General features: G+C 45.8%; 1 protein-coding gene across 1 annotated transcript in view; it reads right to left on the reverse strand.

Annotated features, from left to right (window-relative positions):
- Positions 1–7112: 7112 nt before the first annotated feature.
- Positions 7113–15028, reverse strand: part of NUDT5 (nudix hydrolase 5) — a 304683-nt gene continuing 296767 nt past the window's right edge. Inside the window, exon 9 of the mRNA XM_085651095.1 lies at positions 7113–7378. Within this exon, the coding sequence (XP_085507221.1) occupies positions 7113–7378 (266 nt within the window). The remainder of the gene's footprint in view (positions 7379–15028) is intronic.

A 15028-nucleotide genomic window follows, 5' to 3' on the forward strand; every position in this document is an offset into this window, starting at 1 on the left:
AGTCCTCTTGCCTGGCTTTTTTTTTTTTTTTTTAAAGACAGTTTTGGAAGGAAACAGATGGGAAATTCAGCTATGTCACTACCTGTGCGGATGGATGATGGGGAATCATCCATGAATTAAGGGAAATCTTTTCAAAATTGGTATTTATGCTTCATCCACCCCTTTAACATTTACCAGGTCCATTGGTGATGTAATGCTCCAGCCGTTTTATTTGAATAGTGGGACCTGTAGTCTTGTTTATTCTATTATACAAGAGGACCACAAGTCCCAGAGTTGAAAGAAAAAAACCTGGAATGGACTAGCATATCCTAGATGGACATGAGAAGCTTGTAAGCTATGCCCATCACTTCAAAGTTTCCACAGGCATCGCTGGTTTGCAATGAGTGATAGTGCAAAAGACAGTGGACAGCACCCGTGGTGGAAGTGAGCTGTAACAATGGTACGAATTATTCTGGGAACCAGCAATTATGAATGAATGTATGAATGAATATTAGTCTTATAAAGTGCGAACTTTGCCCAAGGTCGTCCAATCGCTACAGACAGAGCAGGAGGTCGGAAGAAGCGCAGAAAAGGCCTAGAAGTTGAGTGAAGAGCCATATTTGTAATGCCTTGCGGAACGAAAGGGGAGAGTCTTGCCCAGAGATCGATAGGGGAAGAGAATTCCAGAGCTTAGAGCAATTATTTATTCCAAATTAGAGCACTCTTCCCAAATTCTACATGATTGAAAAAGAAAATTTTTAAACAGTCAAAAAAAAATGGCCTTACTAACTGAAAACCAGAAACTATAAGGAACATTAATCACAGATTTAATTAAAAAGTATGATGTAAAAACAGTGTCTAGGCTTTTAGAAGTTTTTTTCTAGGGAGCTTCTGATCTGCCAGAGCTTAACTTTTTACAGGCATAGTAGCAAGATTCCTACAGAATTATTGTACCATAGTAGTACTAATCTCCCCCCAAAAAAAAAATGAAAAAAAATCCCGCAAGAGATTGTAGTACGATTAAAAGACTCCAGACAAAAATGGATGATACACCAAGGTCATTGATAAATCAAACAGAAAATCAATACAGTGAAGAGTAGTTTTTATATTTGACCTGACGAAAGCAACTTGTTGTCATAGGTGGAACCTCTTGCAAAGTAATACACAGTGAACAGAGTAGGATAACCCAGTTTTAACAGTGCACTGATTGCCGATTTAGCAACACTTTCATACCACCAGCTTAGTCATGATAACTCGTAAAGACAGACCTTTTCCGAAAAATAAGTTTGATTTTCATGTTTTAAGAAAGTGATTGAAGCTTTTCTATTGCATTTTCGTATAATGCCAATCACACCTCTTTCATGCATCTTAAACATTGGGTATTTAATCTTTACAGTCACACACAATGGAGACCAGAAATGTCACAATGGATCATGCATGGAATATAAAATGCATGTAGCAGAGGTTGCTTTCATATAACACTTACCTTCAATTCTCTTTAGTAATTCATTTCTCGGTAACAAGATTACTTCCACAAATTCTAAAACAAAAAATACACGTACATTCAGACTGTTAAGTAATACAGTGTTCCTACAAATAAGAAAATTATTAAAGCCATACTTAGCTTTTTCCCCAGGTACAGCGATGTTAAGTGAACATACCTCCATCCTCTGAAATCACAAAACAATGCACTTGCATGAGTTAAAGTATGTGTAATAATAAATCCAAATAAGGTATTGCATAGTAAAACATCCTATTGAGACTAGAACCACCTAGCTATCCAGGGAAACTCACTATCTGCAGTGGTGTCCATTCACAAGGTGTTCACTTTGTTTAGGAGAAAGGTGCATGTCACAAATATACTTAACATTTCAAATCCATTCAGACATTTTGGAAACAAATGTGTCTGCTGAGTGACTGGTATATATTGGTGTGGGAAGCTGTCTCCCTATATACTATACCAAAAAGAGGTGTAGGGTGCAAAGAGCCCAGTGGATCCCCAGATGCTTTACAGAGGCTAAAGTAGATAACATTAATGCCCTCTTTTGTGGTAGTGTGGGCAAGCAGTTAGGCTTATCGGGGGGGGGGGGGGGGGTTAAGCATTTGTTCTACACATAGTGGCAAATAAATGAGACACTCAAAAACATTCAAGACCAATTTATAAAAAATATTACTTGGTTATATTCATTTTGTAGAACCACAGAACTTCGTCTCAGGTAAATACATTTCGCAATAGAAATAATTTTCAATACTTTACACTGCAACTTTCAGACTTGGCAATGTTAACCTATTGGGGGTGGGGGGGGGGGGGGGGGGGGGGAAAGAGAGAAAACATTCAAGATGCGTATAGGCAACATCTACTTACAAGAGCTGCACCTCCCCCTCCCCCCACCTGCGCCTTGAGACACTCACGGGTGAGAAGCCCGCTTCACAATTCCCTTATTGATTGACCCCTTGGGCGTTTCCAAATGGGTGCATTTTGTATCTGACGTTTTCTGCCCCCCACCACGGGGAGAGCTTGGCCCTATTTTGACCCCCTGGACAAGAATCAACCCTCAATTTTTTTTGCTAGTCAGCCCTACTTGAAGGTCCATCTGGTAGACTGGCCATTTGGGTAGTGTCATAGCGTGGTAGAATGTTTATTGTTTTATTTCTTGTGAATTACAATGTAATGTTTTATTTCTCCTTTTTATTCTAGTTCACGGCTTTTGCTCTTTTGACTGATGTTCCAGGTTGCGATTTTGTCACTGGTGGTTCTGTAGTTTGTTTAGTTTCATGTGTTTGGTTAGAAAACGGTTTTTGTACTCTTTAGGAGTCATTTCCCTAGATGAATGTGTTTAGGTCTCGCCTGGCGTTAGCAGTGCACAGCCATGCGAGGGCTTTTTATAATCAATTCAACATGTGCACGCGTATGGAGGGACAAAGATGGCGTCGGACTGTCCACATGCGCATGCATTTTTTGTCCTCCGTCGGTGTGCACATGTTGAATCGATTACCGCCGCGCTTGTTTTAATTAGCAGGGCATTGGCGCGCAGTGTGCCAGATGGTGGGCTGGCTGCATTCCAGCTTCAGGTTATTTGTTTTTATTTTTATTTAAATAGTTCAGTGTGGCTGATGTTATTCTTCCAGTCCGCCACTAGAGGTCTCTGCATGCGAAGGGCTGAGTTTAGGTACCTCGAGAAGCAGCTTTGAGTAGCATCATGAGTGAATCAGTCAGTCCTAAAACTGAAGTTTGGACTCCCTTTTTTCTGCCCTCAAAAATGCTGCGTGTTGCCTGTTTTTTGTTAATAAGTTCTGCTAATGTTTCCTTTATGCCAGCGGGTGTTCTCTTTCCTTGTAGCGTGACCTCTCATCGGGATCCTACCGGCTCCTTGGGGTATTGGAAGACAAACCAGTCTCTGGTGACTCATACATCCCAGGTTCCTGCATACATGTATGTTACTTGCACAGTGTGACCCTGGACACAAAGCATGCTCTGCACGTGAGAAGGGGTTCACCGTGATAATCGAGTACGAGAGAGAGAGAGAGGAAAGAGAGAGAGAGAGGAAAAGAGAAAAAAGAGAGAGAGAAAAGGAGAGAGAGAGAGAAAAAGAGAGAGAGAGAGAGAGAGAGAGAGAGAGAGAGAGAGAGAGAGAGAAAAAGAGAGAAAAAGAGAGAAAAAGAGAGAAAAGAGAGAAAAGAGAGAAAGAGAGAGAAGAGAGAGAGAGAGAGAGAGAGAGAGAGAGAGAGAGAGAGAGAGAGAGAGAGAGAGAGAGAGAGAGAGAGAGAGAGAGATTGGTTTTCATCCTGTGTGGTTTCTGCCCTCCCCCATCTATTGCCAGAGGGTGCCACAAGAGCTCCTCTCACTTGTGCACGGCTAGATGTTTGAATGAATTCAGGCACGTGTGCTTGAACTGCATGTCATGACTTCGAGTCACGGAAAGGCCAATTCAGCTTTAATCCTTCCGAAGTCAATAATTGCATTGGATACTACTAACGCCTGTTTTATAGTGCTTAGAATCAGCAACACCACTATATTCGGTGCTAGATTTCTGCTCTCGTAAATCGCAAGACTTGTAAATCATGTGACTAATCGATTATGGTTCAATTATAACATGAGTGAGTCATAATAGATTAGTCAGCAATAGATGTCGACTAATCTGGACAGCTCTGAAATCATTGATGACAAGAATGCTCGCTGTTCTTGTAACACTGAGTTCAAACTCCACTTATGTAAACTTGAGTCTGCATTCCCATAATATTCCGTCACAATATATGATAAGTTTAAAGATTCGACTAAGAGTTGGATGTATAGGGGGGGATATGGCTGGAGTATGCAATTCACTTTTATTTATTGGGCTGCACGGTGGGTAATCTGTGGGTTTTCTGCACCTGTCGGTTTGAGGTGTACCCAGAGAGTACTCACAACCTTTCACTGCTCTTGACTTGTGACAGAAACTTCTCAACGAGTTTTATAAACTGATGGTGGGCCAAAATTGGCAAGCAATTAAATGCATTTTAAGTGTATTGTTCTGTACTTTATATACTCTATGTAGATTTCAGATTAGCCTTACTGATGATGGTGATGACTGCTTTACAGGCAGACCTGCTGTGCTAGGAGAAAGGAAAACCGTGGCAGAATCGTATAGCGAGAACATCATTGGGTTTTAGCTGTTATCGACTGAGTGGTTATTTACAGTGAGCATCACAGAGTGAACGAAGGCCCGTATTTATGCAACACAAAGTCATGCGACCATCAGCAAGATCGACTTCCATGCGCTAAGCTACTTTTCACTCAAGGTCGAAGTTCGCTTTGCGTCCAAACCTCTTAGTTCAAGCCCGCTGTTAATGTATGCAATGGGGGGTACATATCTGGGGTGGGCCAGCGCAAGATTTTAGATTTGGTGCAAAGCCAGATCTACTAAGATAGTGAGATCTGGCTTTGCGCCACATTTGAATGCTTGGTGAAACCAGGTGCAAGCAAGAGGTCAAGTGGCGCGTCACCAAATATACCTATGTATAACAAGCACACATCTTACACGCCAGACCCCTGTGCTGTTGTCTACGTGTGGAGATTTATAATGGAATCTGTGCCTAGAGTACAAATCCTAGGCTAGAAACTACTAACTCACCTGTGCATCAAAGTACACGGCTGAGTATCATGCAGAACAGCCAGTTTTAGCATGTACATCCCTAATGACTTAACCAGAGAGCGACATTTGCTAAATCTGGACGTTCTGCACTATTTTCACTCTTCGCACAATGCAGCGCTGCATTTTGCATGCATTCCATGAAGGACGGCAAATAAGGGCTCAACTATCCAGTGGCAGCCTTACAAGATGCCATAAGGAACTTCCAAAGGGGGGGGGGGGGGAAGAATAATCGATCCGACCTGGAGAAAAGTGAATCACACTTCTTTTCAAGACTCTTGGGGGTCATTTAATGCTTCTCAAAGAAACCTCCCAGTTCAGTTCTGGTTAGCAATCCATGAACTGATTAGTCGTTACTGTTCAATTTAAAAACCTATTTTCATCAATAGCCACATCAAATACACATCCCACCCTGGTCAAAATAAATGTGTATACACAACTCAAACGATGAGATAAATTTAGGAAAAATGTGTGAAAGGGCTAGAAAGCACATCACGTACGCAAACCCACAGGGCTGCTGGATGGTACATCTGGACGTTTCATGAGCTTTTACTCCACAGGTCTCCTACGGGTAGGTTGTCTTGAATAGAAGAAGGCAGCCGGTGGTGCTCTGTATCCCTGCTGTGGTGCAAGATGTTGTCAAATCCCCTTTTGAAATTGAGGGTAGGTCTGATATCTGTATGACTGATCAACATCTCTAGAGGAAAACAGGCCTCTTCCTCTACTGCCTCGAAGTTTGAAAACAGTGTTGTTGTAATGTTCCTAGCGAACGTGCTGGGTTAGTGTCAGCCTTGATGGATGCCAATCACATGTTTGCTAAAGAGATGTTCTCCTTCAAATAGCATGTTTAAAACTTCAGCCTTAACCTTCAGATGAAAGGAAGTAGCTTTCAACCAACCTTGTCGGCAAAGAACTGCCGCACCAGCCATTTGTCTGAAAGCCATTGAAGTGGCATCCATTGCAGTGTCAAGAATCCGATTAAGCTCTTTCACCTTCCTGCAATTTACCCTCTAGTAACAATTTCAGGAAGACTGCCATATCTGACCACATCTGCCTATCGTACCTTCCTAAAAATGGTTGTGGCAACCAAAAGATTTCTTGATCTTCTCTGGGCCCCCCTGCATCACAACTGGGTGTGTGTAATGGTTGCGTGATAAGGTATGCAGGTCAGTTCTCATTAACTTTTTGTTTGTTTGAAATAGCGCTAACTCTACCGAAGGTATCAGTGCTTTTACATGAGCACCAGGTGCGTTACAGATGGACACGTTAATTTTATTAGGAACGGGGAGTTTAAGTGATTTGCACAGAATCACAGGATGTTAAGCATCCCAGCTGAGACTAACACCGTTTCCCCAGCTTTGAGGTAGACCGCTGTAGCTCTTATACCACATCCTCTCCCCAACCTTATACTTTTTATCGAGGCAAGCACGTACAGATGCCACTGATGCCTTTATTTTTTTTTTTTTTTTACAGCTTCAAACCTTCTTCCCAAATATGATTCACAATAGGGATGGAATTTGCTAATAAAACAATCAGTATGTTTCATTGGTAGAGGTAGGTCAAAATCTTTTGAAGCGCTCTCCAAAAGCTTGTGAATACCTCCAATATCAACTGGAGAGGAACTAGTAGGTGATGGTGTGGGTTATGCAGATAGTCGGGCAACAATCATCCCATTCCTGCCCAGAGACCGATTGATTTCGAGGAATCTCATCCTCTTCTGGTAGCTCAACCCCTTCACGGTCTACATAATCATCATGTATTGTGATCAGGGGTAAAACTTGTGGATCTGTGCAAGACTGATTGCCCACTGGGATTTTCTCCTGTTTTTGGATTCTAGTGGTATGTGGAGGATCCAAGCGCATCAGGGGGACACCTCATGATTTTATGTTGCAAGTGAATTTGCCTCAGGAACCTTTTATATTAATCGTCTAATATGTGACAAAGATCTGTCACTGATGTGGTTGGCACTCTTCTGGTATCTTTGTGGTAATGAGGTTGTTCCTCTTACGGTTTCTCAGAAGGATACTGATACTGGAAAGACTCGTAACATAGGGATGAATACCTCTGCCTGTTTTGAAAAGAGAAATCTCCTTCAAGGTACGAAGTCTCCTTGTTCTGATAATCATCTTGAAACATCACGTGCAGCTGCGTGGGACTATATGCTGGTACAAATGGTCCATCATCTTCATCAGATTTTGCCATTTCCAGCAGCTGTGCAGGTGGAAGTGGTGACAGCTTACTTGGAGAGGTCTGATCCAGGTCAATGGTCCCTGTAATTAAAAAGTGTCTTCATGTGCAGTTGACAGGCCAGTCGACAAAGAAGTTATGGTTTGCTTTGAAGCACCTTGTGTCAAAGATGTTCTCGGTGTCTATGGTAATGTGCCAGTTGACGATATCGCCTTTAATACCTTTGTCGGCAAAGATGAGATTGTCATCGCTGTCCTTGTCATGGCTGTATAATAAGCAAAGGTAGTGGTTATCGGGTCGTCGTCGACCATGTTTTACCTTAAAAGGAGTAGCTGCCTCAGATGTTTTTGAAGGACTTTATTTTTTGAGGGGGACAAGTGGCAGAATCCCCCTTTCGGATTGATTTATCGGCATTTGCTGATTTTTTAAGAGGCTTAATCTTCTTTTAAGATTCTTCATACAAGGTTGACTCCTTAGATTTGCGTTTTCTAGCAGATGAAGATGGACTTTGGCCTTCACCACCAAAAGTAGGATCTTCTAAGGCCTATTTCATCTTAAGCCATAGGAGTAAACTTGCCTTCCTATCTTTTAAGGTTTAGCCAAAAAGGTTTGGCAATGCTTGCACACTTTAGTCTTGTGAAGATGATATAATCAGTATAGACATTCCTTATAAGGATCCTTTGAAACTAATCTTAACTTCCCACTAGGTTAACATGGTCTTAAGAGTTGTTTTTAGACACTTCTGAGATGTTTAGTTAGAAAAACGCAACCCAGTTGGTACCCAATTGTTGCTTGAAGTAGCAATTAAAATTGCTTTGAGAAAAGGTGAAAAGTTGACTGGGTGGCTGCGCTCGGATTGGCAGAGTTTCTTTTTTAAAATGTCTTTTTAAACATTGTGAATTGGTTAACCAGGTCATTCGATTTTTCTATTGTTTTCAGTTCTTTTCTATTCATTCCTCTCCTTCGGGAATTAAGGTCGTAGGGGTCCAAATTACCACCAGCAGTTACTCATTAGCTGCCCTAGGGCGTCCGGTTGCAGAGGTGCTAGTCGGGTTGGTAAACGTGTGCGTTATGCCTGTGGGAAGAAGGGGGGCCATCTAGAAACAGGCTGCAGAGGGGACTTGGGGACAACTCCAGAAGCTCCCATTTGGATCAAAAGGGTCTGGGAGACAAGGGGGCACAGACGGTACCTGGCCAGGGGAGCTCAGGTGCAAAGTGGAAAGGTCAGCTAGGCTCTGCGCGTCATGGAGTCTTATGGTTTCTTGTCTCACCGGTTGAGGGTGCAAAATCAGAACAGCAGGGCCACTCAAGAGGTGGGTCTCAGCAATGCTAAAGTCCCTCGATGGCTGCTCAGTCGGGTACATAGTGGACTCTCACGGTCTTTGCTGTAAGGGGTCAGGTAACCTGGGTATTGGTCCTGGTGTCCTCTCACTTGGTGGTGGTGGTGGTGGTGGTGGTGGTGGTGGTGGGGTAGATCTGTCCTTCAGGATCACAGGGTCCTTTTCCTGGGGGCTGCTGCATCAGGATGGCTAGGAAGCGGCAACTCGGTAGATCGGGCTTCGCGTTTTTGTACCTGCGGACTGCAGGGGAGTAACTGCTCAACTCCAAGGGGGATTGTGTGGCAATTTTTAAAGGGCTAGCAGTCTTCGGGGGGGGGGGGGGGGTTCTTGGAAGCTGTTCAGCAGCAGGACTAGTCTCTGGTGGCTATAGTCAAGACTGTGTACAGGCAGAGTTTGGCCCCCAAAGTCCACAGTCTTCAGTTGTTGCCCATTTTAGGGCGTTATGGGGATGGACAGGTGGTAGCCAATTGGCTACTTATCTTTAGAGTATCGACACCCTCTATATGACCACTTCCTGGGGGAAGAGGGCAATAGTCTGACTCAGAGTCTAATTCTGCCAAAACTAAGATGGTGAAATTCTAAATGTCGTGTCTACTTAATGCAGTCCACCTTAGGAGTGGTATAAGTCTAAGAGGGGAAATGCCTCCTGACTAGCTAATTTTCCCACCTGCCCGGGTGCCAAATGAGCCCGGGGTAGAGGGTGGCATTTCCCCATTTCTGGGAAGTCTTAGGTCTCATATCAAAGGCAGCACAGGTCTTTGAAACCTCATGCCTTGATATGCTAATAACTTTGCCACCCTGCTTTGAGGAGGTGACAACACCTTCGGCCGGAGCAGGCAATGTTTCTGCACTCACAGCGCAGGCTCTCTCCTGCAAGAGGTCAGAAACCGGTCTGTGGTGGGAGGCTGGTCTGCACCAGTCAGGCTGTGCACATGTAGTCAAGTGAGGTTTCAGGGGTCCCTTTAAGGTGCCTTCTGGGTGTATGCATTAATTAATACATTACTGGAATCAGCGTGGGCTAATTAATACTAGATATTTGATACCGAACATCTCTAGTTCCAATGAAGCCAACATGTAGCTGGGAAACCCGTAAACAACCATGTCTAGCACACGTACTCAAGCGAAACCTTCCCCTCTGCTGAACACCTGCACTTCCAGATCCAGACCAACCCCAACTACACCCTCCGAGGAATACTTGTCTCCAGAGCCCCCCCCCCCCGCCACACTTGGCGAACCACCATCACCAACCTCAACGCACCACACGCTATCGCATCAATGAACTACATACTCTAAGGAGACCTGAATTTCCACCTCAACAACCCCAACTACCCCAATTCCACCATCATCCGTCAACCACGCCAACATCAGACTTAAACAACTCGTCACCACACCGACCCCCCCCCCCCCTCCCAATCTTCGCCATAGACAAACCCAAGGCACCCAAACCAACCTCACGACCACCACGAAGTAACTGGAGCAAGGTTACCGACGAGCAACTTAACTCCAACCTCATCCGAGACAACCGTACCCGGGCGTCCAACGCAAACCTCGCAGCCAGAGAACTCCACACTTGCATCTCCAACTGCGCAGACAAGCTTGCACCGCTACGCAACCCCGACAAACAACGCCCCAGGAAAGCCACCTGGTTCACCGCCGATCTCCAAGAAGCCAGACGCCTGGAGAAGAACTGAAGAAACCCCAAGACAACCAAAAACTACTCCACCTAGAAGGACTAAATGACTGACTACCACAACCAGATCAGAACCACCAAGAGGAACTTCATCCACAACAGAATCCTCGCCAACTCCAAGGAACTCTTCAGTGTCATTCAGGAAGCCACAGACATCACTCCAAGACCTCTGCGACAAGCTTGGAACCTACTTGCACCACAAGATCAAAACCCTCTATGACAACTTCATCGATCATCCACCAGATGCCACAAACGCCCCCGCTCCTCCCACCAAGACACCAGCCAGCCCACCATCTCCAACTGGACTCCGACCACAACCAAAGACACTGCCTCGATCATGAAAGGAATCCACACAGGAGCACCCACCGACCCCTGCCGCTCCCACATCTACCACAGAGAGATGGCCGCCATCGCACCCAAACTACAACGCACCATCAACAACACCTTCACAAGGGGCACCTTCCCCGAAGTATAGAAGCGCACAGAAGTCAGGCCCCTGCTCAAGAAGCCCACAGCTGACCCCACCGACCTCAAGAACTACCGGCCCATCACGCTCCCCCCCCCCCCCCCCCCTTCGCAGCCAAAGTTGCAGAGAAAACAGTCAACAGGGAACTGACTTGACTCATCGAAGAGAACGCCGTCCTCGACCCATCTCAATCAGATTCCGAAGCAACCACAGCATAGAGACCGCCCTACTCGCCGCCACAGACAATATCCGCATCCTCCTGGACCAAGGCCACTCCGCAGCCCTCATCTTACTCGACCTGCCAGCAGCCTTAGACACCGTATACCACCGCACACTAATCGCCAGACTGCACGACACCGGCATACAAGAAACAGCCCTGGACTGGATCCGATCATCTCCAGAAGAAGCCAAAGAATCAGACTGCCCCCTTTCCGCTCCGATCCCAAGGAAATCACCTGCGGAGTCCCACAAGGGTCATCACTGAGGCAGACCCTCTTCAACATCTACATGGGCCCCCTTCACAGCCATCGTTCGAAAAACACGGTCTCAACATCGTATCCTACGCGATGACACCCAGCTCATCCTCTCCCTCACCAGAGACCCCACCACCGCCAAACTCAACATCCAGAAAGGAATGCAAGATGTTGCGGTCTGCATGACCAACAGCTGCCTGAAGCTCAACGCCGATAAGACAGAAGTCCTCGTCCTCGGAACCACCCCTTCAGCATGGAACACCACCTAGTCACTGACCACCCTCTGTAGCCCTCCTAACCCAGCAGACCATGCCAAAAACCTCGGCATCGTACTCGACTCATCACTCACCATGAACCAACAGCTCAACGCCTTCACCTCCAGCTGTTTAAACACCCTCCACATCCTTCGCAAGACCGTCAAATGGATCCCCCGTGAGTCAAGGAAGACAGTCACCCACGCACTCATCACCAGCTGACTTGACTACGGAAACACTCTACACCGGCATCAACAAGTCCCTACTCGGCAAACTCCAGACAACATAGAACGCAGCCGACAGACCCGTCTTCGGCATCTCACAACAACACCACATCAGCCAACACCTACGTAGACACCACTGGCTCCCCGTAGAGAAAAGAGTCACCTTCAAAATCCTCACTCACACCTACACAACAACGGACCCAAATACCTCAACAGAATAAACTTCCACGCACCCAAAAGAAACCTTCGATCTGCCAACCTCGCTCTGGCCGAAACCCCACGGATCCACAAAGCCAGAGCAGGCGGAAGAATTCTTCTCTCACATTGCAGCAGAGACCTGGAACAGGCTACCTGCAGACATCAGAACACCTTCATGAAGACTCAAGACCTGGCTTTTCGGCTAAGCAGAGCTGCAGACTCTTCCCCCCCCCCCCACACCTCCCCCCCAACCCAGCCAGCCCAGTGCCTTGAAACCCTCACGGGTGAGTAGCGCGCTTACAATTCCCCTGATTGATTGATTATCTAAAAATCGACTTGGACATCGCAGGAGCAGGTCTGCTCATATGGATATGTCCATGCATGTAGTATAGGGCACCCTGCCTTAGGGATTTAAGGCCTGCTATAAGGGTTACTTACCTATACTGTATGCAGTGCTTGCAGGCATGGCACACAGGAGGTGTGCCAAGTCAGGTCTCGCTTTTCTGTGCAACATGGCATATAGTCTGCAATGTAGGTTTGCATATTGGGTACTGAGGGGTCTCTTAGGATGCCACAATACATGTTGCAGCCCTTAGAAACAGTCTCCAGCTTCCCTGCCCTAGGTACCAGGGGTACCATTTACTAGAAACTTACAGGAAGTGCTAATGCCAATCGGGGGAATGTTAGAGAAAGGTGGTGGCATTGGGGACCTCAATAGCAGGAACTCAGTGCACTTCTGTCAAGAATGCATCAGATACCAGGCAAAAAGAGGCCCTTTCCTCCACAACCTGCCCCCCCCCTTGTGCCCCCAAACAAAAGAGAATGAGACTAACCTTTCCCAAGAGAGTCTGCATCTTCTGAATGTAAAAACCTGGAAAGGCCAACTGCATAGGCATGGTCAGTCACAGGTCTGTGCTCCACTGTAAAGTCCATACCCTGTAGAGAGATGGACCACCTCAACAGTTAAGGGTTTTCTTTCATTTGCATCAGACAACTGAGAGACCTGTGGTTGGTTAGGTCAAGGAAGTGAGTACAAACGGGTATGGTCTCAGCTTCTTCAGAGACCAAACCATAGCAAAGGCTTCCCTCTCAATGGCACTCAAATGCTGCGCTCTGTGGAGTAACCACCTGCTTATTAAAGCAACAGGCCGGTCATGGCCATCATCATTGGTCTGGGAAATAACCACTTCAATCCCATGTTGAAGAGGCACCAGTCTGCACTATGAACTGTTTTGAATTATCTGGAGCTTTAAGAATGGGTGCCAAGAACATTGCTTCTTTCAGGGTGTAAAAAGGCTTTGGACAGCTCACTGTCCAGTTACTCTCCTTTCCCAGTCCAAGCCTGCAGTTTGTTTTCGAGGTGCAGAACAGGAGCTGGAACCACTGATGACAGATCTCAAGCGTTCCTGGGGAGAAGATCCAGAAGGGGTTCTCCTTCCAATATGTTCAAGCTAGATGACTTGCACCACCCTAGGCCCGCTGAGTGACCCATGGGCAGGGTGGTCTATGTAGGCAGCAAGATCAGAAACCTATTGGAGAAGGATAATTGGCCCTGCCTATCTGCACAGTTCCCTTAACCACTCCAGAAACGGACATTAGAATGGCCACCTTTCTTCCGAAATTTCTTACAAATTCAAAAAGGATTAATCGAAAGGTCTTGGCAGGCATGCCTATACAAGTTCTTGGGAATCTTCGGTCTCTAAATCATGATTTTGGACATGGCTGAAAAGCCAAAGCCATAAGAAATGTAAAATCTCAGAGATATCCTTTCTGGCTGGGGCCAAAGCACCATTTGACTGCTCTGCAATGTGATTTGTACGTTCTCCACAGCAATCGGCGCTGAGCAAGGTGGACTGCAAATTGGTGGTGGTGGGGGGGGGGGCTACATAGGCGGAAGCAGGTGCAGTGGGACAAAAACATCTGTTTGGAGATCCATTCTTAAAAAAAAAAATTTAAATCTGTGGCAACCTCCACTTTCCTGGATACAGCCAAGGTTTCGAGGAGGAATGCCTTTGTTCGTAAGGACTGACAGTGGCCGGTCGAGCAATGGACTGCTCACCAGGTTGCCTAGCCAAATTAAGGAGATTGGATTGGTTCAAATGGTAGAAAGTGGCTAGGACCTGTGGGTGCTTCGTACTGTAGAAGGTTTCTACATGGAATTCTATGGATCACGAGTCAAGAGAAAAGGTCACACCTCCTTGCGCTCAAGAGAAGATGAAAGTCCTAAAGTTCAGAAATTCACAAAAGATGCTGAAGAAAGAGGTCAAAGAGACTGTTTTTTTACTCAGCTTCTTGAGTAATACTTTTTGGTGGCTACAAAGGCCAGTGATAAAGCTATAGGAACTTAATGACTGGTTAGGGTACTGGCACTTCAGGATAGATTTTATTCATCTGTTCGAAGACATGTTCAACACAAACAACTGGATGGTCCATTTGAGGCTAATGATTACACATCTCCCCCTGCCCATATTCGTGCCACACAGCAAGTTCCACTAGTTTCCTGGAAGGGAGCTGGTCTACACATTGCCAGCACTCTCCTTTGAACTCATCTGCACAGTGGTGCTTCACAAAAAGCAGCCAGTGATGAGTGCATTGTTCCATCAGCAGGATATGGTCTAAATACATAATCGGCTGAATCCTCCTGAACCTTAGGAAAAGAGAGACTGTGAGGGCACTAAAAGATAATACCTTCAACTCAAGGACCTTGGCTTGGTAATAAAACAAGAAGTCAGACTTGTGACCCAACCAAAGGATAACTCTCCTGGGATTTATTAGTGGATTCATCCCCAGCTACATTAGGACTGGCCACCCATGAAGGCGGTGGCTATTGAGGAAGAGTTGAAGTGGGCCACCCTCAGATAGACTGTCCAGGTTAGAGGGAGTGCTTTCCACATCAATTCAAGCAATCTTCTTTGGGCCACTTCACTCCTGAAGACTTCAAAGTATGAAAGAATCCCACCAGCAGATGGGACAAACTAATTCAGAGTGTCCGAAGAGGCAAACACAGAGATTAAATGGTGGTACAGGAGTATGCAAATCATGTGATCTACAGCTCACATGCCTCGAATCATTATGTACCTTTGATAAC

The sequence above is a fragment of the Triturus cristatus genome, chromosome 4_1, assembly GCF_964204655.1.
Source record: "Triturus cristatus chromosome 4_1, aTriCri1.1, whole genome shotgun sequence".
Classification (NCBI taxonomy): domain Eukaryota; kingdom Metazoa; phylum Chordata; class Amphibia; order Caudata; family Salamandridae; genus Triturus; species Triturus cristatus.